This window comes from Eulemur rufifrons, chromosome 29, assembly GCF_041146395.1.
Source record: "Eulemur rufifrons isolate Redbay chromosome 29, OSU_ERuf_1, whole genome shotgun sequence".
NCBI classification, from domain to species: domain Eukaryota; kingdom Metazoa; phylum Chordata; class Mammalia; order Primates; family Lemuridae; genus Eulemur; species Eulemur rufifrons.
The window spans coordinates 60,003,015-60,030,485 of record NC_091011.1 but is presented as its reverse complement, the minus strand read 5'-3'; the positions used below and the strand labels follow the sequence as shown (position 1 = coordinate 60,030,485).

At 37.5% G+C, this 27,471-nt stretch overlaps 1 protein-coding gene across 2 annotated transcripts in view; it reads left to right on the top strand.

Annotated features, from left to right (window-relative positions):
• Positions 1-27,471, top strand: part of RELN (reelin) — a 447,102-nt gene that overhangs the window by 369,062 nt on the left and 50,569 nt on the right. For both annotated transcript variants that reach the window (XM_069462478.1, XM_069462477.1), the window contains exons 35-46: positions 1,021-1,161; positions 1,263-1,440; positions 4,955-5,039; positions 5,875-6,057; positions 8,360-8,531; positions 8,630-8,732; positions 10,829-11,058; positions 15,498-15,718; positions 17,291-17,438; positions 19,689-19,947; positions 20,813-21,062; positions 24,579-24,747. In XM_069462478.1, the coding sequence (XP_069318579.1) occupies positions 1,021-1,161; positions 1,263-1,440; positions 4,955-5,039; positions 5,875-6,057; positions 8,360-8,531; positions 8,630-8,732; positions 10,829-11,058; positions 15,498-15,718; positions 17,291-17,438; positions 19,689-19,947; positions 20,813-21,062; positions 24,579-24,747 (2,139 nt within the window). The remainder of the gene's footprint in view (positions 1-1,020; positions 1,162-1,262; positions 1,441-4,954; positions 5,040-5,874; positions 6,058-8,359; positions 8,532-8,629; positions 8,733-10,828; positions 11,059-15,497; positions 15,719-17,290; positions 17,439-19,688; positions 19,948-20,812; positions 21,063-24,578; positions 24,748-27,471) is intronic.

The following is a 27,471-nucleotide window of genomic DNA, read 5'->3' as shown; positions in this document are numbered from 1 at the left end:
AAAGGCTAAAAGCATGAGTTGATGGGGCAATTCAAGGATTCAATGTTGTCAGAATATAATTATGAGGCAAGAAATAGGAAAAGAGGCTTGAGCCAGGCAAGAGGGCAGAGATGGAGGGGCCATGTATGTCATCTTAAGCAGTTTGGCCTTGACGGTACTGCACATTAGGGAACCAGTGAAGGGTGTTAAACAGCGTGGCGATGGGATTAGATTTCTGTTTTAAAGCTACCATGATGACAGCTGTGTTACTTTGAAGGAGAACTTGTGTAGGGGAAACAATAGTATTTGCAGTGGTACTACTGAAATTCTACTTCAGGCAGACTGTGTACCACTTTCCAGATAACTAACAGGTTCTGCTATGCGATCTGTTCCTAAATGAGGGGCTGTTTTTGTTGTTTGGTAAGGCTGCTTCTATTTCTGGGTAAAGCAGTCTTGTGACCCAGTATACTCAAAATAACAGATTGCAAATATGGTAGAAAATATGGGAATGCGTCACATCGTTCTAGTCCTCAGCCTTAGAGAGCCAGACCCTCGAGAACCAAAATACAGGGCAGGGGTATCACAGGGCTTCCGTGTACTCCCAGAAATCACTCAGGGACAGTAGAATAAGGACTTCACTAGCAGAACTTCGTTAAGATTCTAACTTTTCCTCATGTTTATCATCTTAGATATCTTTCCCAGTACTGAATATATAGCAGTAAAAGCCTGAAATTGAAATTCTGCCTGTGTTTCAAAAACAAAATAAATCAATAGTTCAAAATAAGTTTTCCATCTCACACATGTGTTTGTAGAATCTTATATGAAAGAAATGGTGAAAGAGTTAAATAGTATGTTTTCTACTCTCTTGTTAATGGGTCAAGAGAAAACAGCATCCATTACTTAGTAGGAAAATAAAGTGTCTCAGAGGGGAGGGAACTGGACTCTGGAGAAAGCCACTTTAAAGGGAAAAAGGAATTAAAATAAATGTCCTTATGCTTTCAAGGTTGCTTGTCAAACCAATGGTGTGTTTTCTTTGGTTAGTTCTCCCAGGACCCGGTTCAGATGGATTCAGGCCAACTACACCGTGGGAGCCGATTCCTGGGCTATTGATAATGTTGTGCTGGCCTCAGGGTGCCCTTGGATGTGCTCAGGACGAGGGATTTGCGATGCTGGACGCTGTGTGTAAGTTAATAAAACTTGCAGTTTCTTTCTTTACAATGCAAAAATAAAAATGGCTTATTGAACTCATGACAAATAATGCCTTGACTGATACTTTTCCTTAGGTGTGACCGGGGCTTTGGTGGATCCTACTGCGTTCCTGTTGTTCCTCTGCCCGCAATTCTTAAAGATGATTTCAACAGCAACTTACATCCTGACCTTTGGCCCGAAGTGTATGGTGCAGAGAGAGGGAATCTGAATGGTGAAACCATCAAATCTGGAACATCTCTCATTTTTAAAGGGGTCAGATAAGATTCTACTTCTCTACATTACTCCTAACACTCCCTTCTTCACCCACTGCTCCACCTAAATGCCTTTCTCAATCTGTTTAAATGATGTATTACTTTATACATAGTTGTTGACGTCTAGCCCAAATCATGTTTCCTCTTCTATTCAGTGAAACCACTTTTTATGATCACTTGAGCATAAATTTTTCCTCTGCTTTGGTGACCAGACCTTCCTTACTTTATGCTGGAATTATCTATATACAAATTTATATGTATAAAAATTTCTATGTATGTAAATTTATATATAAAAACATTTATATGTTTTTAGAATTTCAATTTCTAGATGCTAGCATTGTATGTTATTAAATTTTTAATTTGCAATATTTTTAAATGATTTTGTGAAAGATCTTTACTTTTTTATTCTTTTTTTTTTTTTTTAATTTCTGGTAATAGAATCATTTGGTGACTTTAAGAAAACCAAAAATTTAAGTCAAGTTAAATAGCATTCTCAAACGTTGTTGGTATATTTTTGTATTTCAGCCTAGATTTCTGATTAGAGAAATGTCAAGCAAGCATGTCAAAAATCTGTGCTAAGCTGGCACATCTTCATATGTGAATACCTGCTACATCCCATCTCTCTCAGCATGGGGAAATTGACTAATCTAGGTGTGCAAATGAAATCTGTGACAAAAATCTGCATGGGTTTTTATACACCCTTAATGATTAACACCTAACACTTAGAAAATTAGATACCCTGGAACTTTTTCAATTATAGTTAATAGATGCCAGTTATCATCCTTGTTTGAATCCAAATTCTTCTCAAGTTTTGGATGAGAAAGGAAAAAAAAATGATTAGGGCCTGAGATATTTACAAGTCCCTGAGAGTTTCAAGAGACCAAAGCAATTAAGATAAAAATTTTCAGAGTGGAAACTGATACTTTTTTTGGGTTTTTGTTTTAGTTTTGTCTCGGATGTTAGCTCTCATTACTGCTAGCTCACTTCTAACAGTTTTGAAGCAGTTGACAAGACCAAAAAGGCAGAAATCCTGTAACTTTTCATGATTCAAAGAATTTTTAAAGCAGTAGAATTTTTAAGCAGTAGAATTAAAATCTGGTCCTTAGATTCTATAAACGAGAAAGATGCATGGTCTTTTATATTTTGCTTTTAGCCATCCAAATGCAAGAGCAGCCAAGCATTATATGTGTTAGACATAGTATCTATCAGCTCTGCAAGATGTAGAGAGGGCTCAGCGTGTGCCATTCAATAGGTTGTGGTTTGACCTAGAAAGGCATTCTTTCGTGAAAAAGGAAATGATAGTCTCTTTTTAATGTTTATAGATTCAGGAGTACTATCAGCTATTAAAATAGCTTGTTTGTTGCAAAAGAATTCCTCACATTTAGCACAAATGTATCACTGAACCTGGAAAAATGATGAGAAAAGAAACATATCTGTGTGAACTAGAATATACGTGGCAGCAGAACTTGACAGTTCTGTATAAATATCAAATATCATGTGCTAACCTATAAACAAATATTGCAAATATGAAAGATACTTTCACATTACAGATCGTGCCCACTTTCAACAAAATTGCTCCTACAAAATTCAGTGTAAAAAAGAGAAATTTTAAAAATACAAAAGGCTGGGCACAGTGGCTCACGCCTATAATCCTAGTACTTTGGGAGGCTGAGGTGGGAGGATTGCTTGAAGCTAGGAGTGGAAGACTAGCCTGGGCAACATAGTGAGACCCCATCTCTACAAATAAAATTTTTTTTAATCAAAATGCAATGTAAAAGGGATCCTTTTACAGGTAACTTGTATTTGCCCATGGAAACAGTTTTATATTTGCATTTCATAATCAAGAGACAAGAGTAATCATATTCCTTTATCTTGATGTTAGCAAGGGATATTTATTAGGTGACTCTATCAAATATCCACCTCAAAGCTTTTTCATTACAAGCTGAGGAGCCACCTTTCCTCTCAGCCTCAACCTCCACATGACACGAAGCCATAAAAGAATCCAAGGATTTATATTTGTAAGTGTACAAGGAAGAAGGTAAAGACATTGAGACATGAAGAAGACACGTTGATTAGGTATCATGGACTGAGCAGGGCAGTAAATTGTTAGGCATAAAAGAAAAATGAAGACTGGGAAGCTTTTGCATGGCAACCTTCTGTCTTAGAAGTCTGAGGCTATGCTTTGTGAAGTTATAAGATGTGAATAAATGCAGTTGCTTTTTCACTACAATATCAAATCATTCTCAAATTCTGAATTTACCATTATCTGGATTTTTTTTTCTCCCCAGACCAACAAAATGGTTTAATAAACAAAACAATGGTATCTTATAAAGGATAGAGGATAAGGTTCAGAATCTGACATATCTGGGTTTGAATCCTACCATCACTTCTTATAAACTATGTCATCTTGAGCAAGGCCCTCTCTGAGTTTCTGTTTCCTTATCTGCATCATGAGAATAATAATGTGGTTCTCTTAGGAGTGCTAGGTGCTTTAAATGAGTAAAATGTCTATTTTAGGACCCAGCGTGTGGAGGCACTCAGTATACCTGGTTGCTATTGTGAAATCAGCTCTATTTAAAATTTTTCAGCTATTAAGGAATGTGATCTATAATGAATGCTAAGAAGAGGAAAGTTTTGCCCTTTCTAGCTAAAATTACATTTGGTATTTGTTACTTGGTAAGAAATCAGTTGACAATGTCAGTATCACACGGCCATACATCACTCAAGGGTCTCTTCATTCAGAAGTTGCGGCTGAGAAACTAAAGGCCTGTTTGGACCTGAGGACATTTGCACAGTGAAATTGTATTTTACTGGCTGTCACTGCAATCATATGAACACACGAAGAAAAAAACCTTTCGCACTGTCAATCCCAGGCAACCAGAAATAGTTAATTAGCAGAAAAAATTACTAAAGCTAATGTGATCTCTTTCCTCATTCGTTGGCTTCTCTGCATGAATAGTTACAGCCTAAGCATGGGGACTTGCCTTCGTTATGCCTTATTTAACTTGACCAACTGGGGGGTGTTGTTGTGTCAGCCTGAATGAGAGCTCCCGGGGCTGTCAGAGTGAGCAAAGGAGTAGTAAGTTCCTAAGACTCCTTGGAACCTTGAAAAAGTTACCTATTAGTCCCCGGTTTCCAGCAGGAGCACTTCGCTCATTTTCCATCTGCTTCCTCCTTACTCCTCTCTCAACATGCTGTGATCAAAGGAGGCTGTTTTTAAAAAGGCCTGCAGATATATAATGCTATCATTTTTGCACTGGTTTTTGCAAAAGTCACAGCAAAGTATGACTTAGAGTTGAGACAATGCAATTGTGTTATTTAGGCACAGGAAATGAAGGCCATTAAGAGAGAGGAAACAAGGATCTTTCATTTTTCCTTTTAAACTGGACAAAATTTGCTTCTTGATCATTACATGTATCTATTATTTAGCTGATGCAAGTTAATTGCATTGAATCAAAGGAATATAATTTTGCAAATGAAATAAGCTTGCTTAACATGGATGTTTTTGTTTTCAGGAAGGACTAAGGATGCTTATTTCAAGAGATCTAGATTGTACCAATACTATGTATGTCCAGTTTTCACTTAGATTTATAGCAAAAGGTAAGCCATTTCTATGGGTGTGAATTCATTATTTTCCCTCAAGAAAATTCTCCCCTGCACAGTTCCTCCTCCGCACACAGGCAAAAATAACAGATTTAAGGCCCATGAGCTTTGTTATATGGAAGAGCTAACATTGATTTGTGTACATAAATGCTCACAAATGTTTTTCTTTAACATAAGTTTATCTTAATATAAGGGTAAGAAAACTACTGATTTTAAATAATTTCATGTAGCTATAGTAATCCTACTAGTTCTGGGGTAGTTAAATTTTTCATTATGTCCCTGAGTCTCTGTACCACTACTTTCTAGCTATCAGAATTTTAAATTAACAAATTGTTAAATTATGAAAAATTTGGATTTTTTTTTTTTTACAGCTATGACCCCACAAAAAGCCTACTCTTTGTTATTCTGACTTTTCATATCAACTAAATAATTTTCTTGAAAATGTTATTGTGGATACAATAAATTTTAAAGTAGGTTTTTTATTTGTATCCTGAGATTTAAATGTTTGACCCTTTGTAATATTGCAATGCCTTTAGAATCAATTTTTGTTGATGTTATGTTTCTTAAATACAGAAAGGTGTATAGGTGTATCTGAGAGAGAAAGGGAGATATTATTGTGTGCAAATCCAAGATTTGGTATTTGTTTTGAGATATATTCATACAGAAAGCCCAACCTGTCATCACCTTGAGTTGCTTCTGAAGCATTTGGACTGTAAAACCTTTATGTAAATATAAGTCAGCTTTTGCACTGCCACCAAAAGAATCAGCTAAAAACATACCATTTCCCCATTTTATCACAATATGTTTTATGCTTGTGTTGTCTTCTTCCTAGGCACCCCAGAGAGGTCTCACTCTATCCTATTACAATTTTCCGTCAATGGAGGAATCACTTGGCACCTGATGGATGAATTTTACTTCCCTCAAACGACCAGTATACTTTTCATTAATGTTCCCTTGCCATACACCGCCCAAACCAATGCGACAAGATTCAGACTTTGGCAACCTTATAATAACGGTAAAAATGCATGTATTCTTCTGCTGGTAAACATATTTGTTTCTAAGGTGTGGAGGAAATGTTTGCCAACTGAGTGGTTTAGCTGTGCACAGCACACACATTTTACCTGCTTCACTTTGGCAAGTCTCAATGGATATTTAACTTCATATATCTTTATCATCTCCTCATACCTGACTAGTAAGTTCTTTTGATGATGTAAATATAGCTGGATTCTGTCACAGAGCTAAGGTTTTTAAAAAATAATCCAGCATTACTATTAGGCACTCATCAATTGTAAGTTCATTTTTGTTGAATTCATTTGGGAATACATAGTTCTTCTAAGTGTGGCATTTCATTAGTGAGACAGAACATTATAGCAAAATGCCATGACACCGTGGGAGGAACTTAAACCAAGCAGATAGTGCCATAGATAAAATATTCTTATCACATACACTTGCTTCAGTGATAAGGTAAAGTGAATGTATAATTTAATAGCATTTTTAAATGGTTACAGAAAATGATTCTATAAATTTGTAATGTTTTATTGCTTCCTGTATTTCTATTAACTGTTGCCTATAAAGGATCAGACTTTACCAAATCATGCATTTAATCACTAAACAAGTACAGAGATACCACATTAAGCAGGTTCTTTACAGAGGTAACACAGAAATGGATAAGAAAAATGTACTTCCATCTCTAAGATTTAACCTATTTCTTTTATAACTAATAAGTAAAAATAAAATAAAAATTTTGATTTAGCTTGAACGTAACATATATGTGTCTGTGCATGTACATATCTTGTAACCAGTTTTACAGTCCAGAGGATTTAAATCCAGGTTCTCTTCATGTTGTGTTTGGAATGCTTACTTAATTTTTTTCATTGTTTTCACCAACTGCTTTTAAATAATAAGAGGAAAGAAAGCTACTAGACATTCTATAAAAAAGACATCTGCACTAGAACGTTTACAGCAGCACAATTCACAATTGCAAAGATGTGGAAACAACCCAAGTGCCCATCAATACATGAGTGGATTAATAAAATGTGGCTTATGTATACCATGGAGTGCTACTGAGCCATAAAAAACAATGGTGACCTAGCACCTCTTGTATTATCCTGGATAGAGCTGGAGCCCATTCTACTAAGTGAAGTATCATGAGAATGGGAAAACAAGCACCACATGTACTCACCATCAAATTGGTATTAATTGATCAACACTTATATGCACATATAGTAGTAACATTCGTTGGGTGCTGAGGAGGCAGGGATGGGTATATTCACACGTAATGGGTGTGATGCACACCGTCTGGGGGATGGACATGCTTGAAGCTCTGACTTGGGTGAGGCAGAGGCAATACATGTAACCTAAACATTTGTACCCCCGTAATATGCTGAAATTAAAAAAAGAAAGAAAGGAAGAAAGCTGCTAGAACAGCATGATAGGATTAGGGAGAGAGAGAGAAATGTGATTTCATTTAAAGCATCAGGTTATTTCTACAGGATCCTGTTTATATATCCTTCTTTATGTTTTGTAAGAAGTGTACTACAGGCAGAAATCAGTGAAGGAGCGACCTTGGTGAATCTTGATATTGCTGCTTAGGATATTCTTATCATCTTGTTTCAAGTTCAGTTCAAACAGTGCTTTGCAAAAGCAGCCTGGGTTTGGCCCTTCTTATCAACTCTATAACATCTTCCTTAAACACCAAGCCCAAATTGCTGAATCAAATCCTATACCAGTCTAAGAAGTGATTTCTCTAGTCTTCTGTGTATTCCCATAGATCTTCAAATCAACATAGAAGATTTGAAAAGCATTAAGGAAAAAATGAAATATTGCATGTCACAAAATATTTTTCTTTTGTGTTAAATGAATAAAATAATTAAATACAGTTAAGTAGCAGGGCAGTGTTTCAATGGCCAATGTCCTCCAGTCTGACTGAAGCATGGTGCTGAGAAGTCATGGGTTGACCCTAACAAGTCATGAGTCACTCCCCGAGTAGACTAGTTAGTGTACCTCTTGCCAGTGCAGGGTCCGTAGCAACGCTGTGATGGGCAGGACAGCACACTTTCACAAGCCGTTTGTCACAGCTTTCTGAAATTAGTGAGGCAGTTCCATGCTGTGTCAATTTAGTGTGGTTGCGAGCTTTATTTTTTCACGCTTTAATCACTGTAAATATGCTGTTACTTGATTTGTGTTTTTTTCCTAGAAGGCTTGTGTTTCACCTGTTGCTGCTGAGTTCCTTTTGTCCTTTACTTTCTTTCAATGAGCAAAAATGTCCATCTGATTTTCATCATTGGAAAAATTTGCTTTATCCAAAAATGCCTTAGGTAAGAAAGAAGAAATCTGGATTGTTGATGACTTCATTATTGATGGAAATAATCTAAACAACCCTGTGATGCTTCTGGATACCTTTGACTTTGGGCCCAGAGAAGACAATTGGTTTTTCTATCCTGGTGGTAACATTGGTCTTTATTGCCCATATTCTTCAAAGGGAGCACCGTAAGTATTTAACTGAGAAGCTAAAAATAAAACCACTGCTCTATGAAAATCATGATGAATATGTGCCTAAATGGATTCCTTGTTTTCTTGCATAACAGTGAGGAAGATTCAGCTATGGTGTTTGTTTCAAATGAAGTCGGTGAGCATTCCATTACCACCCGTGACCTAGATGTGAATGAGAACACCATTATACAATTTGAGGTACTTGACTTTGTTCTATTAAAAATGCTTTAACTTTCATCTTGAACAAAACCTAGGAAAGAGGCGAAAAATCTCAGATAATTTCATGCACTATGACTTCCCATTTTTGTGCAAGGACAGAAGAGGTTTTGGCATCATAATTCACTTTTATTAGCAGAACTGATTGTTATACTTAGGTTTATTTCTGGATTTTTGTCCTTTATTTATGACATAGTTTCCCCACTTACTACAATGGGAAGTTACTGCAATAAATTATTTTAAACATTATAAGAATGAAAAGGATCATACTATTCTAGTATTATTTTCACAATTTTATGTTAAAGATTTCTTTAAGACCCATCTCCATGTAACTATAGTCTATATCATGCCACACATTTATATAATATTTATCATGGTGTTATGAATTTTACAGGTAAAACAATACTACACTGTTTTTATAATTTCAAATATATTTGCTCTATGTATTTTATTAATATTCATGTCCTCCTTATATTTGTCAAGAGAGCAAATTAATAATTAATGTAAAAACCTCTACATATTTCACAAACTTAGAATCGGCAGGACCAAAGGTGCAGCATGCCAGTGTTCAAGAGTATTAACTTTCAAAGGTGCTTGTTTCATAGCTGAGTTCTATACCAGCCAATTGGCAGACCTGCTTGAAATGTGCCTAATTGCATCAACACAATTTTGAATATTTGGTTTTAACTAATTGTCTACATCCTAAATTACAGTTGTCTAAATTATAGTTGTCTAGTGATCTCAAAAGTCAGAGACCAAATGATGCCTTGGTGGAGAAATTATTCTGTATTTCTTTTAAACTTTCTCTTATATTTTCTAATCTTATTTTATGCTTTAAATGCTAATAAAAAGTAATGCCTTTGGGCCTTTTAAGGAGTTCTGTTATCAAAATAATCCAGCTAGAAACAAGCGCCTATAGTTGAAAAGTTTATCGAATGTTAATAATTTACTTATCAGAAGGTAAAAAGTAAATTTACACACATACACTATATAGATATTATATATATTTAGTGATTTATATCAATGACTATTGATACATATATACGTATCAATAACTGGTTGCTATGCTATGATGGCATGATAGTAAGAAAATGTTAATCCCAATTCAAAGGGGGGAATTTTTCATAGAAAGAATCATATATATTTATTTAATGAAGTTTTGGTTTAATGCACTTGAAAGCATGGGGAAAGGAATGGAGTGGTTGTTTCCCTAATGGTTAAAAACATCCTTACGTAGAAACAGAGAGTAGACCAGGTAGAGTGGTTACCAGGGGCGGGGGCGGGGGGGGGGAGGAAAAGGGGGAAGTGGGTCAAAGGATACAGACCCACAGTTGTGCAGGATGAATAAGCCTGGACAGCTAATGTAAAGCATGAGGACTATAGTTAATAATATAGTAGTATATGCTGAAAATTAGCTAAGAGAGTATATTTTAGGTGCTCTTCACACACACACACACGTGACTATGGAAGGTGATGGAGAGGTCACTTTGCTTGGCTGTAGTAATTATTTCGCTATGTATATTATATCAAAACAGCATGTTATACACCTTAAATTGATACAGTTTTTAAAAAAAGGTCTTCCCCTGTGCCAGGGAAATAATGATAATGATTATATTCTGTTTTGATATTGAATATATGTTGAAGATTCTTCATGTGCAAAACTTTTGGGATTATTTGGATGTCATAAAAAAGAAAAATAGAAGGTGGAAAAAATAGAAGGGGAAAAAAGCTAATAGGATTAGGGAAACGGTCTTTTCATTATGATTTGCTTGGCTATGGAAAGTGGGTCAAAGGTAAAATTTGGAATTGTCCCAGTTTTTGCCTTACCCACTTCCTGGTTTTTTATAAAATGAGGGAAGTAAATTTTTCATGAGGCCCTTTGAGGTTCTTTATGAAAAATTATAATTTAAAGATAATGTATAATATTAGCATGTTAGGCAAAACAGAATTTTATAGCGTTAAATATTTCAGCAAGACGGTTCCCAGGAAAATGGGCTCTAGAAAATAATGAAGTGGTGAATCATTTCAAGGCTTCTCGCTCTGAGGTAATTTGTATCATTTCTTTCTTCTTCCCCGAGATCAATGTTGGATGCTCGACCGATAGCTCATCTGCGGACCCCGTGAGACTGGAATTTTCAAGGGACTTTGGGGCGACCTGGCACCTGCTGCTCCCCCTCTGCTACCACAGCAGCGGCCACGTCAGCTCCCTGTGCTCCACCGAGCACCACCCGAGCAGCGCCTACTACGCGGGAACCACACGGGGCTGGAGGAGGGAGGTCGTGCACTTCGGGAAGCTGCACCTTTGCGGGTGAGGACCTGCCGCTTGGCGCCACGTTTGTTTCTCGTTTGACAGGTTGTCCCTGAAGTCATCGTTGACTTGCTGCTTTATCAGGGGGAAATTTCCACCATACATTTCTTCCTCAGTTCTCACTTGAAGCAGATCAATGGATATTTAAAACGTAGGACGCTGAGGTGACAAAACTACTAACTTAACAGTGTGAAGGTAGATTTTAAGAGCGCACTGTGGACTGTACCCTGTAGGGGGGTTCCTGTCCCTGTGGGTGCTTATTAGATCAATTAGGAAGCAGCAGAAATGTGGTTTTCCCCTCAGGTTGTGACTCTCTTCCTGCTCACCCCCACCTCACAATATAAATGCAGTTAGAATTTTATGACTTTCGAACATCTACCTATGTCTCCCATTCAGGGAGATGACAGGTAGGGAGGATGGAAGCCCACAGAATGTTCTTGGTGTCTCATAAGAAAAATTGTTAGGACATTTCCCACAGGCATTTCTACTTTTTCAACCTCTCTCAGCATTCTTGTTACATATATTTGACTCTTCTGTTGAAAAGCAATTTGGAGATAAAGGACTTCAACCCTAATAGAAGTGAAATAAAAAGTATATTTCAAAAAATAAAACTAATAAGTAAACAAAGAGAAGAAGTCAACAAAGCAGATTGCCTCAGAATTTCTGTCTTTTGTCTCAGAATAAAGAATTTGTTCTTTCTGAGTATGTCAAAAAAAGAAGAAAGTACTAATATCATACTTTCAAGATGGAAAGAGATTTGTATTCCTGATGTGACACTGAGCATAATTAGAGGTCTTGGGTCTTGAAGCAAAACTACTAATACCTAGTACTTTTCCAAAAGGGTGAAAGTGGATTTTCAAAAGTCTGCATTCTCTTTGAACTTAAATCCATTCCCTCATCATTGTCTCATCAGCATAATTTTTATAATTTGATTGCTAAGGGCTTTAATATTTTGTGTTGTCAACTGTGTCATTTCCTAATCCTTGCTAGTACACCAGGACAATATTCTAATAGGAAATCTAACTCTTTCAAAAAATTAGCATTACTAAGCAAAATGCCCTCCAGGTTCTTTAGAATCGATAGCCAGAGGAGGCGAGGAGAATATCTGGAGATCCTAGGAACACACAGAGCTGATGCCTCAGCCAGCACAGCCAGAAAGCTACCATGGGTTGAAGAGAGTTTGTCTGTAGAAGAATTGGGCAGGGGAGAATAGCTCAGGAAAAACTTTTTATCCAGAGTCACTTTTAAGATTACATGTTACAAGAAATATAAAGAGACTTATAAAGAAAAGTGAAAGAACATACTGGAAAGATAATGGGAAATTGCATGGACTCCACTCAGGAGGAGTGAGGACCTCAGCAATAGGAGTTTGTGATCCTTGTTCTTATCATGGTGACATTAACATCACTCGGGAAACCACAACTTTTATTTTCTGGGAATCTTAATTCCAAATTTGGAGCAAAGAAAATCTGAACCTCTCAGCTATGGCCAGAAAGCCAAGTGTTCCAACAGAAGCACAGCTGCCAGAAGGCCCTATCTGTAGTGGGGGAGGCAGGGGAAAAGGCCTGGATAGCCAATAGGCTCTGCTGTGTTCGTGTTCTGAATATTCATGTCCCTTCCAAAATTCAGGTTGAAATTCTACCCTCCAAGGTGATGGTATTAGGAGGTGGGGCCTTTTAGGGGGTGATTAGGCCATGAGAGTGGAGCCCTCATGATTAGCATTAGTACCCTTATAAAAGAGGCCCCATAGAGCTGCCTTGCCTAGTCCACCGTGTGAGGACACAGCAGGAAGGCACCCATCCGTAAACCACAAAGTGAGTCCTCACCAGATACTGAATGCGCTGGCTCCTTAATCTCAGACTTCTCAGCCCAGAATAGTGAGAAATAAATATCTGTTGTTTGTAAGCTACCCAGTTTATGGTATTTTGTAATAGCAGCCTGAACAGACTAAGACAGTCATGTTATGAATAGAATATTCCACCAAACTCCATCACAGTATTGCTGAGAAGCTCCAGGTTTTCTCTGTAATGGACCTCTAATTTCCTCCAATTGTCCAGTTAAGAATTAGATTAAATAGAAAACAACCCTAAAGATAGGTTGGAGGCCATGATTTTAGATTGCTTTGCCAATGGAGACTTGCTTCAGCAAGTTCCCACATGAAAATAATCCGATCTAAAGGAGTATGAAATAAGGTCACAAAGATCTGCCATGAGAGGCACTGAGTGAAGATGCCCATGCCGGGAGAGTGCTCCAGCATCCTAGAGACCACCTCACTTAACATTTAGAGATGTCCAGTGTGCTGTGCTCACATTTAAGGCACCACAATATAATTTGGAAATTTGAACAAGAGAAATGCATATGTCTGTATTTTCACCCACTGGTGAAAAGCAACTTACAAAACACAATCCTCTAATAGTGGACAAAACTTAGACAGTCATGTTATTTGTATTCCATGTCATTTTTATTTCTATGAAAAGGAAGTAAATGTGTTAAGAAGGCATGCCCATTCTCAGAATGGTATAAACATACTTTTCAAACTGCCTTCAACCATTTCTGTGAAGAGAAGAATTTGCCTTAATAGTGTTGTCTAGTCCTTGTTTCAGGAAAAGAATTAGCACTCTTCTTAAAACCCATGCAGGCGTGAATTGCTGGAAGGCAAAAGTTAAATTTTCTCCAACTCAGTGAATCATTCCTTGGGTTGTAGTCAACATGATACATAATAATGGCATAAGTGCTAGATGCTAAAAAAATGTAAAATCCATGTTTAAATTACCCTTTTCTGTGCATTTCTTGGACACTAGATACACAACAAAAGTATATGAAATGTTTTCAGGTGCAAAATGGCCATCTTTTTTGCCTGTACACATAGTCACTTTACATTCAAAAAAATAAGTATTGAACTTACATCTAATTTTATTCACATCACCTTTGTGTTTTTTTTTTAGTCTAGAGTCTTTTTGTCTTTAAAACTTCCTAATTGTTTTTGCTTTATGCAGTTTCATAACGAGTCAACCAAAACCCCTATTTAATGAAAGCAGTGTTGTGTGCTTGAAATTTTAAGTTTATGTTTAAAAAAACAGATCCTTTTGAATACCACTGGCTTAGGAGAACAGATGCTGACATTCGCCAAGGAGGGTGACAGTGAGAAATTTTCAAAATAAGATTTCAGCGGAAGGGAACCACAGTGAAACCAGACCCTTCAGCCCATTTATCACAGTGCTTGCAGTTTCTGTGTCAAGGCAGGTGAACAATAATAAATATCCACCCAAGATGGTTCATTTGTATTCAGAACATTTGAATAAATAAGAAGTTCAAAAAAATCCTTGTAGACTTTTGTTCAAAGGAAAACTCCAGCCATTTCCCTCAGCTCAGCAGTCTGAAAGTTCAAAAGGTAAGAAGTCCTTCTTGCCAAAACTAAACTCTGACAAGTATTTGAAAATAAAGTTTAATTATGAACTGGCATTATGGGGACAGCTTGATATGGTTGGATTCTTGACATAAACAATGAAATTAGGGTTAAAATCATATGTGGGAACTCGACTCCAGCTTTACTATCAACTAGACTTTTAGAAACCTGACAAATGCGTTTCCCTCCCACTATCCATCTCCAACCCTAATGTTCGACTTCTAATTTCTGTTTCTCTTATAAAAAAAACTATTCAGAATTTAGTTTTTATGACAATTGAAAATTGAGAAGATTCATGGGGCACAAAAATAAATGGATATGCCATCTCTATAGCCTGCTCCTCTAAAATAAATCCATCTTCTTTGAACTGAGTTTTATACGTGATATAATACCTTAAACTGTTTCTGGACTGACCTAAATATGTAGATTATTTCCAAGGAGCTAACTTATCGTCAACAATATGATAGGACAATTCATTTACAAAAGGAAAATTATTTTTGATTTAAAAAGAAATTAAGAAATAAGAGACAGGTAACTAAAAGCAAATCTGATTTTGTCACCTTTTCTCTTAAAGATAATCCATTGAGGCTTTCTGTTTCTGGTAAGATAAAATCCAAAAAAAAAAAAAAAACTCAGTCTGGCTCAAAAGGCCTTTCACAACAAATTAGATGCAACAGACATTTACTGAGCATCTACTGTGTGTGAAATGCCATGCCATCCACCATAAAAAGGTACAAAAGAGAAAGAGACGTGGACATTGAACTCTACGCATTCAGGGCCAAGAGAGGGAATAGACACACTTTTAAATAACTCTAGCTGTGGTAACTATAGTAATGGAAATCCCAGCAAACCTGTGGAAGAGAGGGAAAGAGAAAAATTAAAAGACTGTTCCTGAAATGGCAAATCATGTTTTCTACTTCTGGAGTGTGGTACCCAGGCAGTAACTGTCCATTGTTCATTGATCAGATGTGCTTACTTTGAAGGTATATTGTTCTGTTGATTGGTTTCTGAAAGACTTGTATCTGTTTGCCAGATCTGTGCGTTTCAGATGGTACCAGGGATTTTATCCTGCTGGCTCTCAGCCAGTGACATGGGCCATTGATAATGTCTACGTTGGTCCCCAGTGTGAGGAGATGTGTAACGGACATGGCAGCTGTATCAATGCAACCAAGTGTATATGCGATCCCGGCTACTCAGGTCCAACCTGTAAAATAAGCACCAAAAATCCTGATTTTCTCAAGGACGATTTTGAAGGTAATCTTTTCTCCTAAATCCTGTGTAGCTTTGTGAAAGAGCTTATATGTTAAACACAATTTGTGATGGAGAACCAACCGTTAAGTTCACTCTAATATTTCATTATCATTACAATTGTGAATACTCAAGAATTCATTTAGTTTTGAATTTTATAGGGTTCCATTTTTGAAACAATGGTCAGTGAGAGAGAACAAGACCTTAGTTGAGAAAAACTAAGGCTATTTTCACCACTTTTTCTACCACATGTAATTTACAATTAGTGATAGTTTTAGAAAATATCTATAGAAGTTTAATCTTATGTGGAGGAAAGAATTTTCCAGAAATATAAGTTCCTGTCATTGTTTTACCAGTAACTCATTAAACAGCCTCTCATCACTTTGTGTACTTTATATTACACCTACAATCTAGCATCATTGTGTGTAAAGATATCGTTACAACATAGAAAAATGTGTCATATAATAATTGGAAAAAAGCATTTAAATTGTATATGCACTATGATCAAACTATAGAAAAACAGCTTCATAAGAGAAAGTCTTAAATATAATAGCTATATTAAGATAGTAAGATTAAAAGATCTTCTTTTTGCCAGATTTCCTATAAAATTGTTATACTTATGATTTTATAATACATTTTAAAACTAGATCTAGGTATAGCCATACAATGAAACATTATTCAGCCATAAAAAGGAATGAAATACTGATACATGCCATGACATGGATGAACCTTGAAAACATTATGCTAAGTGAAGGAAGCCAGACACAAAAGACCACATATTGTAGGACTCCATTTATATGAGATATTCAAAGTAGGCAAATCCATTCAGACAGAAAGCGGATCAGTGGTAGCCAGGGGCTGAAGGAGGGGAGTATAGGGAGTAACTGTTTAGTGGGCACGAGTTTTCCTTTTGGGGTGATCAAAGTTCTGGAACTAAGTATCAGTGATAGTTGTACAACATTGTGAATGTGCTAAATGCCACTGAATTGTTCATTTTAAAATGGTTAAAATGGTTTATCTTATGTTATGTGTATTGTTCCACAATGAAAAAAAAAACAAAAACTAAATCTGAGATGAGTATCTGCACAGATTTGAGAGCTAGTTTTACAAGACATTATTTAATAGGAAATAATAACCTTTACCAAAATTTCTCCCATTAAAATTTCTCCAGTTTTAAAAATATTATACCTGGCTGATACTGTCCTCACGTTAGAAAGGACACAGTGAGAGGCTGGTGGAAAGGCCCTTACTTTTGACCTGCGCCACTCTCTGACTAACAAGTGTCCTTTCTTCAATGTGGAGGAGCAGAAAGGACGGACCCATCTGGCTGAACCTTAGCTACTCAAGAGAAGACCCCCTTCTCCTGTCATGTGGACCCTTTAATTATACCAGCCAAGGATAAACAATTCAAATAAGCTAAAATATTGAAGAGGCCTCTTATCCCAAAATATATGACTTTAATATTTATGACTTCATGTTTTAAAACTACATAATGCATTTACCATATTCATTTTAAAAATATCATATGACTGACTATACTTGGGGTCCTAGGTAAACCACATTTTCCACTTTTTTCAGGTCAGCTAGAATCTGATAGATTCTTATTAATGAGTGGCGGGAAGCCATCTCGCAAGTGTGGCATCCTTTCCAGCGGAAACAACCTCTTTTTCAACGAAGATGGCTTGCGCATGTTGATGACACGAGACCTGGATTTGTCACATGCTAGGTAAGCAGTTTTAGATGCTGTTGAAAAACCACATTGTAATATACAATAGTAGAACATAATCAAATCAGAAAGAAGCAGAGAGATCTCCAGACAAGGCCTCCAATTAGAAATGCTGAACTTTTCTCTTCTCAAAGCCTCCCTTAAGATGCAATTTATATAATTTCCATTCTAAAACTGAGAGAGATTAGAGATTTGTTCAATAACTACATCAGAAAGGAAACAGCTAAACAGACAAAAGTTAATATCTGGTATTTTATAACATTGCGACTGGAAAATAACAATGTTTAATTTACTTTAAGAAAATAATATAGTATCTTCTTTTTATCCACCTTGTACACAACACTTTTTATTAGCACTTGGACTATGTCAAAAGTATTTACATTTATTATACCATGCTTAGTGAAAGTTTAGTCGAAATACAGTACATCTTCAAATTATTCACAATTAATTTTATCTCCATTAGCAATTTAAGAACATTTGAGTTGCAGCCTTATTCTTTAAAAGCATCTTTGCAATGATTCACTCGCACATTCTAAGCAGTCATTTTCTAAATTGAACACAGTCACTCAGAAACAAACATTTTCAACTGGCTCAGAGGATTATATCCTGTCATGATGTGTATCCCTTGATCATTTGATGAGCCAAAAACTTAACAAGGAAAATAAGAAAGGCAGTTTAACATGTGGAAAATGGAACCCTGACCTATTTTTACAAGTGAACAAAGAAATCATGTTTCTGTTTTTTGAAATATTTCAGAGTTTCTTAAAATACATCTTAACATATTTATTCCTTCTTTATCCTAAATCTCTTATTTATCAATTATAAATTGGACCATGCAATCGTAGAAAATACAGTTCTGTGAGATAATTTTACAGTTATAGAAAATAAGATTTTACTATCTTTATCTTAACGCATATAGTCTAATTTGATGTTGTTTACCTAAGATTTTTATTAACAGCTGACATATCTAATTTAGGAGTTAGGTTTTTGCAAATAAGTAATTCTGACATGGTTTATCTGTCACTTTATTAATATAAAGATTTTCTCAGTACAAATAGACAATATGCTATAAGTTTTTCTCTGTAAATCATTATTGTTTTTATAAATGTAAACATCACTAGGCACTAACCATGTATGTTTTCATTAATCCAATGTTAAAAGCTCCATTATTTAACTCATCTCAGTATCATGCTGTGTAGGATTTGCATATATTGACCTGGAAATGCTCCATGTAAAATCCCAATTTTTTCAGGGTCATGAGATAAGTGAATGGGAGGGAAAAATCTCATGAGAAATGAATGGTTTTATACATAGTACTGATAATATTTTTATTATAAGTCCCAATATATTTCCTATGTTTAGCATGCATACGGTATTGGGTATGTGTGTTGGGTTACAGTGAAATTTATTCTGCATTACCAGCTAATGTAGTGGCCAGACCAGGCACCAGCAGCTTGCCTGCCAAAGATAACATGTGAGCTGGTTTTCCTTGGCACCCCAGCTGGTCGCTGCCACTCTGTCCACCTCCCTGCCAGCTGGGAAAGCTGCCCCTGGCTAGCTGCCACTGTTCTCAGTGGCCAGTATCACCCAGCCCCAGCCCCAGCAACAGTCAGAAGCTGGCACGGCCCTCCACCACCACCAGCCCACACTCATGCTCCCCTGCCCCTGGCACAAAGGAGAGAAAAGAGGCCCAGGCTTGACATACCTCTTCCAAGAGATGCCTGGCCTTTCACAAAGAGGTGCTACAAGCTCTGAATTTAAATGTGTCTCCCAAAACCACTCATATGACATCTGGAAAACTGGTGGAACCTGAGAATGGATGATTTTGCCAATGACGTGGCATAAACTACATCAATTACGTTCTTCCAGTTTCAAACACTAAGGCTCCAAATTTATCTTCAATGGATGACAATACTCACTCCCAAACCTGCACAGCCTTTGGGTCCCTCCCATCTTCTTACAGAGTAGCCGAAGGGCACCATGAATGCTCACTTCCTTCAGACTCAACTGAGGAGAGATGTGAGCTACAAATGTGGGCACAGAATTGCCTTTTTTCAGACTTCACATTTAATTAACTCCCTTTCACATTGAAAAAGAAAATCGGGCTTTGAAGTGATTGCTTTGGACATTCATTAAATCATCATATTCATTAAAGCCATTTATTCCCCTATATTGTTCTCTCTGCTTGTCTTTTCTTAACGTGGATTTCTCCTTGACGTGAGAGTCTGCCATAATGTTTACTGATGTCAGATTTGTGCAGTTCTTCATGAGACTGGGCTGTGGGAAAGGTGTTCCAGACCCCAGGAGTCAGCCCGTGCTTCTGCAGTTCTCTCTCAATGGTGGCCTCTCATGGAGTCTTCTTCAGGAGTTCCTCTTCAGCAACTCCAGCAACGTGGGCAGGTACATTGCCCTGGAGATACCTTTGAAAGCCCGTTCTGGTTCTACTCGCCTCCGCTGGTGGCAACCATCTGAGAATGGGCACTTCTACAGCCCCTGGGTTATCGACCAGGTCAGTCCCTTCAGGATTAACTATTTTAATTTTTGTCACTTGAGCAGAATGTGGCCTTAGAAAGCATTCAGTCCAACCCCCTTGCTCAGTAGACAAACCCAAGACTGACAGTTGAATGACTCACCCAAGGGCACACAGCAAGGTAAGATACGGCATTTAGCATCCTTTCATTCTCTAGTCCTTCAATTGCCTAAGCTTATAAAAATAAACAGCAACAGAAGGCCTGGGTCCTGCTCATAGAGCATTCTGCCATATGGATAGAGGGACTTTATCAAGCATGCTACAAGGTTACAATTCTCTGAAAAGGAAAATGTGCAAATTAGCATTGGTGCCACATGCAGCAGTTCCCAAATCCTCTTTCCTAGCCTTGGAAGAAAAAAACAAATAAATCTCCCCAACATCCTTATAGACTGCTGTAAAGAATCTTTATACGTAACAAAATGTGTATCAAATAGAACTCAAAGAACCTGCTAACGAACCGTAGAGTTCATGCAAAGAATTGGAACTGAAATGCCTTAGGATGCAACTGTCCTTAAATAGAAATTTTACATGGAAAATAATTGCATGGAAGCCAAATTTTACTTTCCTAGCTTGGGTACATGTAGTTTCCAAAGGCACAATTTGGCCCATGAAGGCTGTGAATGGTTTTGTCAATCCTTTGATTTGTTTTCTGTAGCTTCTTGCCAGATGGGCAAGGCGACCACATAAACAAGAGCATTCTGAAAGGCCCCCTAACATTATGCTAGCTGTGTAGTGCCAGTTCTGAGCAGGCTGACAGATAAAAACAAACAAACAAAGACTGAACTTTCTCGTATCTTAAAACCACATTGAAAATTTGGGTTGTTTTTTTTAAAATACATTTCAGATTCTTATTGGAGGAAACATTTCTGGCAATACAGTCTTGGAAGATGATTTCACAAGTCTGGATAGTAGAAAATGGCTGCTTCACCCAGGAGGCACCAAGATGCCTGTGTGTGGCTCTACCGGTGATGCCCTGGTCTTCATTGAAAAGGCCAGCACCCGTTATGTCGTCACCACTGACATTGCCGTGAATGAGGATTCGTTCCTACAGATAGATTTCGCAGCCTCCTGCTCAGTCACAGACTCTTGTTATGGTAAGTCTCCCATTCTAGATAGAGGGACAGACGTGTGTGTGTGTACCCTTGGCTGCCTCTACCATAGGACTATTTTGCACCTCAGATAAGTCTGGAAGTAAAACACAAGTGCACTTTGAGCCCAACCATACTGTATTCCTGAAAATATTGTGTGTAAATTGACTTTTAAAAGTCAATTTTTGAAAGCAACAGAATATGAGCTTATTTTTTAAGCATATGTACATGAAGATTTATTTTATAAAGTAAATAAATAATCATAATTTATAAATCTAGATTTTTTTTTGTACAGACTTGCAGAATAAAGGATACACTTGTGGTGTTTTCCATTCCAGGACTCTCATCACATAGAATGCCAGGAATAAGCAATAAGATTGATACGTATATTTGTATATTCATGGATTTTAATTCTCAGGGCTTTGGATTAGACTCATTATTGTCGCTTTTCCATATCCCCAGGAATTATGAAATTTTGCTGTTCCCATTTTACCTTATATTTTTGCCATCATGGGTCATAACACATTCTGGGCCACCCTCACTATGACCAATCTGCAACCCCAAGGTTGGGTATGTGTGTCAGCGCGCACACACACACACACACACACACACACAAAGCCATCTTAGAAAGAATTAAAACTGACATCATTGAACTCTTGGACCCTTCACCTGAACTTACAGACCTGTTGGGATTCTTAGAGTCTCCTAGTCTTTCACCATCCCATGCCACTCTTCTTCCAAGGGATACAAACCAGGATGTTCATAAGGGCCTTGTTTAGTTTTAGATTCAGGGGAAAGGGTGCTGAAATTTGAGGAATTTGGTTACTTTCAAAGTCCTACAGAATCCAAATTTTTGTATATTTCCATTAGTTTGAACTTAATGGACATATCTCAGAAGAAATTCCAGAAGTACTCTTTCTACCACAGACACAATCAGTGAACACCAGAGTAGTCAGTGCGGGTAGAACTTTGCAAAGAGAAGATGGAAAAGTAGAAGGGACACACCATGTCTTCAGAAGATACAGACTAGTTGAGGGTCCAGTTGGGGTCCAATCAATCAAGTGCTCTATGGAGTGGTACTGACGCAAAAGGTAATGAGAACTTAAAGGCGGGAGAGATGACCAATGGTTGGCCAATCCACGGAGTAAGGGAACATTTCTCAAGGGAGCTAAGTCTTAAGTGGTCCTTGAAGGTTGTGGTGGGTTTTAAGAGTGGATGGAGAAGAAAGGGCATTCCAAACTAGGCTGGAAGCATAAGCAAGGAAGCAAATGTGGGGGTTCTCCTGGTGCTTGCGGGAGACTGAGCAGATCAGCCTCAACAGGCAATATTTACATCTAATGGGGAAAAGCAGAGTGTGTTTATTTTGAAAACAGACTAGACTCTTACTCCCTCATTAACAGAGGAAGTTGATGGGAGCCCAGAGAAGTAAGTTATCACGTGGTCGACCTGCGGCAGCACCAGAACTGACATTCTGCCCTCCTGGGCCCAGCCACGTGTACTTTCTACCGTAGGCTGCTGCACCCTCCCTAGAGAAGTTAAAATGAAAGATAACATGAAAAAGGAAGGTAGCTAAGTGGAGTTGGCAACAAATTATGAAGGGCCTTAAAAGGCAGGCACAGAATCTGTGCTTGACAAGGTCACGAACAGGAGAGAACAAGCACAGAGGGGCGAGTGGTGTGTTTTAGGGAAATTAGCTCAGGAGCCAGTGAAGGTGGGTAGAGAAGAATCCCAGTAAAGAAGCCACAGTGGCAATCTCAGTGGGAGGCGATGCAGACTTGCGCTATGCGGCATGAAGAGAGTTGGGCTGGATAAAATTGACACGAGACAATGCAAACAAAAAGTAAAGACGCAGCAGATCTCAGGGCTAGGTAACAGGTTGAACAGAGGAGAGAGAAGAGTAAAATTTTTCAAATAACTCCTAAATTTTGAACCCAGAAAACGAGTGTAAAAGTATTGTCATTGATAAAATTTGGTAGTTAAGAAGAGATGTTCGTTTATGACAGGAAATGATAAGTTTTTCTTAGTTCAGGTGAAAGTAGCTCTAAGTGACGATATCCTTTAGTGAGGAGGATGTACAATATGGAAAGCGGGAACTTTGTCTACATACCCAGCATCCAGCACAATGCTGGGCTCAGTAAACATTGGTTGAATAAATAAAATCAATTTTGAGTTTGGGAGATTCTGGGACAGAAATAACAGTTGAAGTCCTACGAGTGTGCCTGTGGAATAGATGGCCAGAAACGAGGTCTGGAAAAATGCCCACAGCTGGGCAAGTTAGCAAGGGAGTCAGAATACAAATAAGACAAGAGACTCAGAATAATGTCCCCCGAAATAAAAGAAAGTTTCAGGAATCAGGGAGTCATCAATAATGTTCAGTGCTGTAAGGAGGACAAGTAAAATGAAGGCTGAAACCAGTCCATTGTATTTACCTAGAAACCTCAGAGCAGCACGTGGTCTCACACTGGCTGCTCAGGAGAGTCACCTGGGGAGCCTGAAAGCTCCTGGCACCTTGGCCATGCCCCAGAAGGGTTCAATGAGAACCCCTGGTCAGGGGGCCCAGGCATCAGTGGTTTCTAAAGGTACCCAGGGGATTTCAGCGTACAGCCAAGACTGAGAACCACAGCCACAGAGAAAGGAATTTCAGAGGGAGGTGGGGGCTGAGGCATTTTATAAAGTGAATAGGGAGAGAGAAATATAAGACAGAGGGTATAGGTTGAATGTTCCAGAAGAAGAAAAAGGAAAGAAAAAAGTATCTTTCCATAGACCCACAACATGACTACAAGCATTGGCACAAATTCCATGGCCTTTCAACTATCTCCTTATACCACTCTAATCTCCATATTCCATATATATCCCATAACACAGCAGAGCAAGGTATATAAGCAAAAGGGAGTTTACAATTTTTAAGGAGTTTCACCTATACCAGGAACAAAATTGACACTAGTTAGTCCCGATTCCTACAGAATGGTCAAAATTTGAGAAGTCTGCTCAATTTTTTTTAACTATTTAAAAACTAATTATTAAATATATAATTAATATGTTCTCCATTTAGATGTTAACCATTAAATGGGCATAATCAATTAATTTATAATTATTAGACTATATTAAATTATATAACATTTAAATAATACACTTATGTAATATACAATCATCATTACAGTAAATTTTATTTATAACTGTTATATATAGTTATTCATATACTATAACTGTATTTGAAGCAATAACATTGCCATGGTGATTGTTTTGAAAGTTTCTCATTATAAGAAGTCATTCAGGAAAATTTAATATTTTACTTGATCATATCCCCTTAAAAGAAAAATTATTTCAACATGGAAATTAAAAAATAACTAATAATATACAGAGGGAAAAATAAAACTAGGAAAGATTTTGAAATAGGAAACATAAATATAAGGAAAAAATCAAATTGACATTTGAAATTAAAATATACAGAAACATGCTAAGTAATTATGGTTTCTGGGTCTGCAGACGTGTTTTTATCTAGAATACTGCTTCCTGTTTCAGCTATCGAATTGGAATACTCAGTAGATCTTGGATTGTCATGGCACCCATTGGTAAGGGACTGTCTGCCTACCAATGTTGAATGCAGTCGCTATCATCTGCAGCGTATCCTGGTGTCAGATACTTTCAACAAGTGGACCAGAATCACTCTGCCTCTCCCTCCTTACACCAGGTATGGATGCTGCTGCAGGGAGTGAACCCAAATGTGATAAAAGTGAGCATGGCAGATTTTAGCACAGCAGGTTTAAATGAGATATGTGAGGTTTTGTTACTTGTTCTTGGTATTACCATGTATGATTATTAAGGCTATCTTAACAGGTAGAATAGAAACTGGTTTTTGTGGTGGCATTCTTCTGTGGTTTCCCAAAATCCAGGCCTTTACTGACTTTTAACACTAATATTTTTAAAGAATGACCTACACAAGAAAACAGTGGCTGCATCCCTTGGTTTTTCCAACTTAATTCAGAGATGCCAAGATCAAATCATTTAAAATAGCTCTACTGGATAAGAAGTAGATTTAAATAAAGTCTATTTTCTGCCTGTCAGATTGCTGTAAATATAGGAGTGAGTGATGTCATATAAATAAATGTAGCAAATAAATGTGTATTAAAATTAGCATCTGATTTTGAAATTTTATTTTGAAGCGTATCTTAAGAATTATCACCTGAAGCATTCTTTTATGTGAAAAGCAATTGTAACTGCTTCATTCTTTGTGTCTATGGGAGGCCATCGTGGCTTAATAAAATTGCCTGGTAAATGCTGGTGAAGAAGTTAAATCTAAACTATCTGTGCATTTGCACTCCTGTTTGAGTAAAGCAGAAATTAACTTTGCCTAGTGGCATAGTGTCATATGACTTTCTTTCACCATCTAAAGGAAGTGCTGATTATAGGAAAAGTTTGAAATCTTGATAGAAACTCCCACTCCCTCCAAGACAATGGTGATCAGTTCCTGCCGTTAAGGAAGGAGCAAAGCACCCAATGCAGGGTGCAGAACAGGAGTTATGGCCTGGGCTCATTATTGTTTTGTCACCTCCCCACAAATGAAGAATGAATAAATCTTCCTAGTAAATGACCATAAAATTCAACCATTCATCTATGGCATAACTTTTCTTGGGATTATCATAAATGGGATGGTTTCAGTTACTAACAGCCTAGGGCTGCTTTACAATTGCTGGCTGAGAGGTGCAAGACTATATTAACTGTCAGCAGAGTTGCCAAGTTTAAATGAGATACGTGAGATTTTGTTGCTCATTAAAGGTGTTGCCACACATGAATTATTAAGGCGATCTTAATAAGTAAAATAGAAGAAAACTCCATTAAAGCTGCTGTCTTTTGAGTCTTTATGAATTCTATGAATTATTACCCAGCTACTTACTTGGTAACATTTTGCAAATAAGTGACATTCTAAGATTTACTCCAGTTAGTCATTATGCCCTTGAGTCTTTTGCTCGAGAAAAGTATTCCTCGTCTTTTCATCTACCTTTTAATTGTCTCTTGCACATACCCACAAGAATTTTGACCCTTTGAAATGATACTTGAAAAAATCTGATGAGCCTCTATTTTCTCCTGTTACCATATTGAAAATATGTGGTGTGTTTGTTATATTACCCCCCAGGCTCATGTGCAGTGGTCTAAAAGGCAACACTGCCTTATAACAAGGCCCTCTGGGTAATTCAGAAGGAAACATGTCTGGATGGAGCCCAAGTCAGACCCACTTCTTACTGTGCTCTGCCATATGCTAGAGATTATTAGAACAACATGCCAGTCACAGAGCACTTTGTCTCAAACATGAGTTAATATATCTATACTGTGTCTGCTTTTACATCCAGTTACTTAGTACGTATGATGTTTGCTTGTTTTAAGTTGAACTTACTGCCTCAATGTCTGGAAATGTGTCAAAACATCAATGTTTATATGGACCACCAGGCCAGAACTGAGGATTTCAGTCTCTAGCTCTTTGCTATAAACAAACATGATGCTGATAACTTAAAGATGTGTGCTAAGTAGAGATTAGGAGTGGTTGTGACCATGTGACAATTGCAGCTTCTTCTACTCACATTTCATATGGTCATAAGGCCTGGATCCCAGTATTGTTGGCGAATGAGACAACTGAGGCTGGTTGTCCACAGACAGACACCAAACCATTCACTAAACTGAAATGGCCAGGAGTCATCAGTAGCAATTATTCATTCATGCAGTCATTCATTAAACAAATATTTTTGAATTGTTTAATTATGTGCTGGGTCTATGTGGGGGCTGAACGCATCCCTGCCTCAAGGAGCTTTCAGTTCAGTGGGAGAAAGGGATATTTACCAGAAATCACCAGTAATCGCAGGAGTAAATATAAAATTCAACTGTGATAAGTGATGGAGAATAGGTACATGATGCTCTAAAATTATATATCATAGGGAGATTTGACTTGGCTGAGAAGGCCAAGAAATGCTTTCTTGAAAAAAGGATAATTGAGGTAAGATATGAAGGATGAATAGGAGTTAACCAGGTAAAAAGTATAGGTAAGAGTGTCTCAGGCAATAAAATAGTCTGCATTATGAGGAAGCAGGCATATTTGAGATGCTGAAGGTATAGATCAGAGAGGAGCAGAGAGTGGTGAGAGAAGGTGTCAGACTGTGAAGAGCATTGTAAGTTGTATTATGGATTTGGGAATTCATTATAGGGACACTTAAAAGCGTGTTAAAGTGTTTGGGAATAGGGAGACGTGATCAGATTTGCATTCAGAAATGCTTATTCTAGCTGGCGATCACACTGGAGAGGGTAAGAGTTGATGTGAAGAGGCCCCTAAGGAGGTCAGAAATGCAGGTTGTTGGACCAGGTGCTGGAACAGACATGAAGAGAAGTGGAGAAAGTCAAGAGACACGGAGGCAACAAAACTGACCGA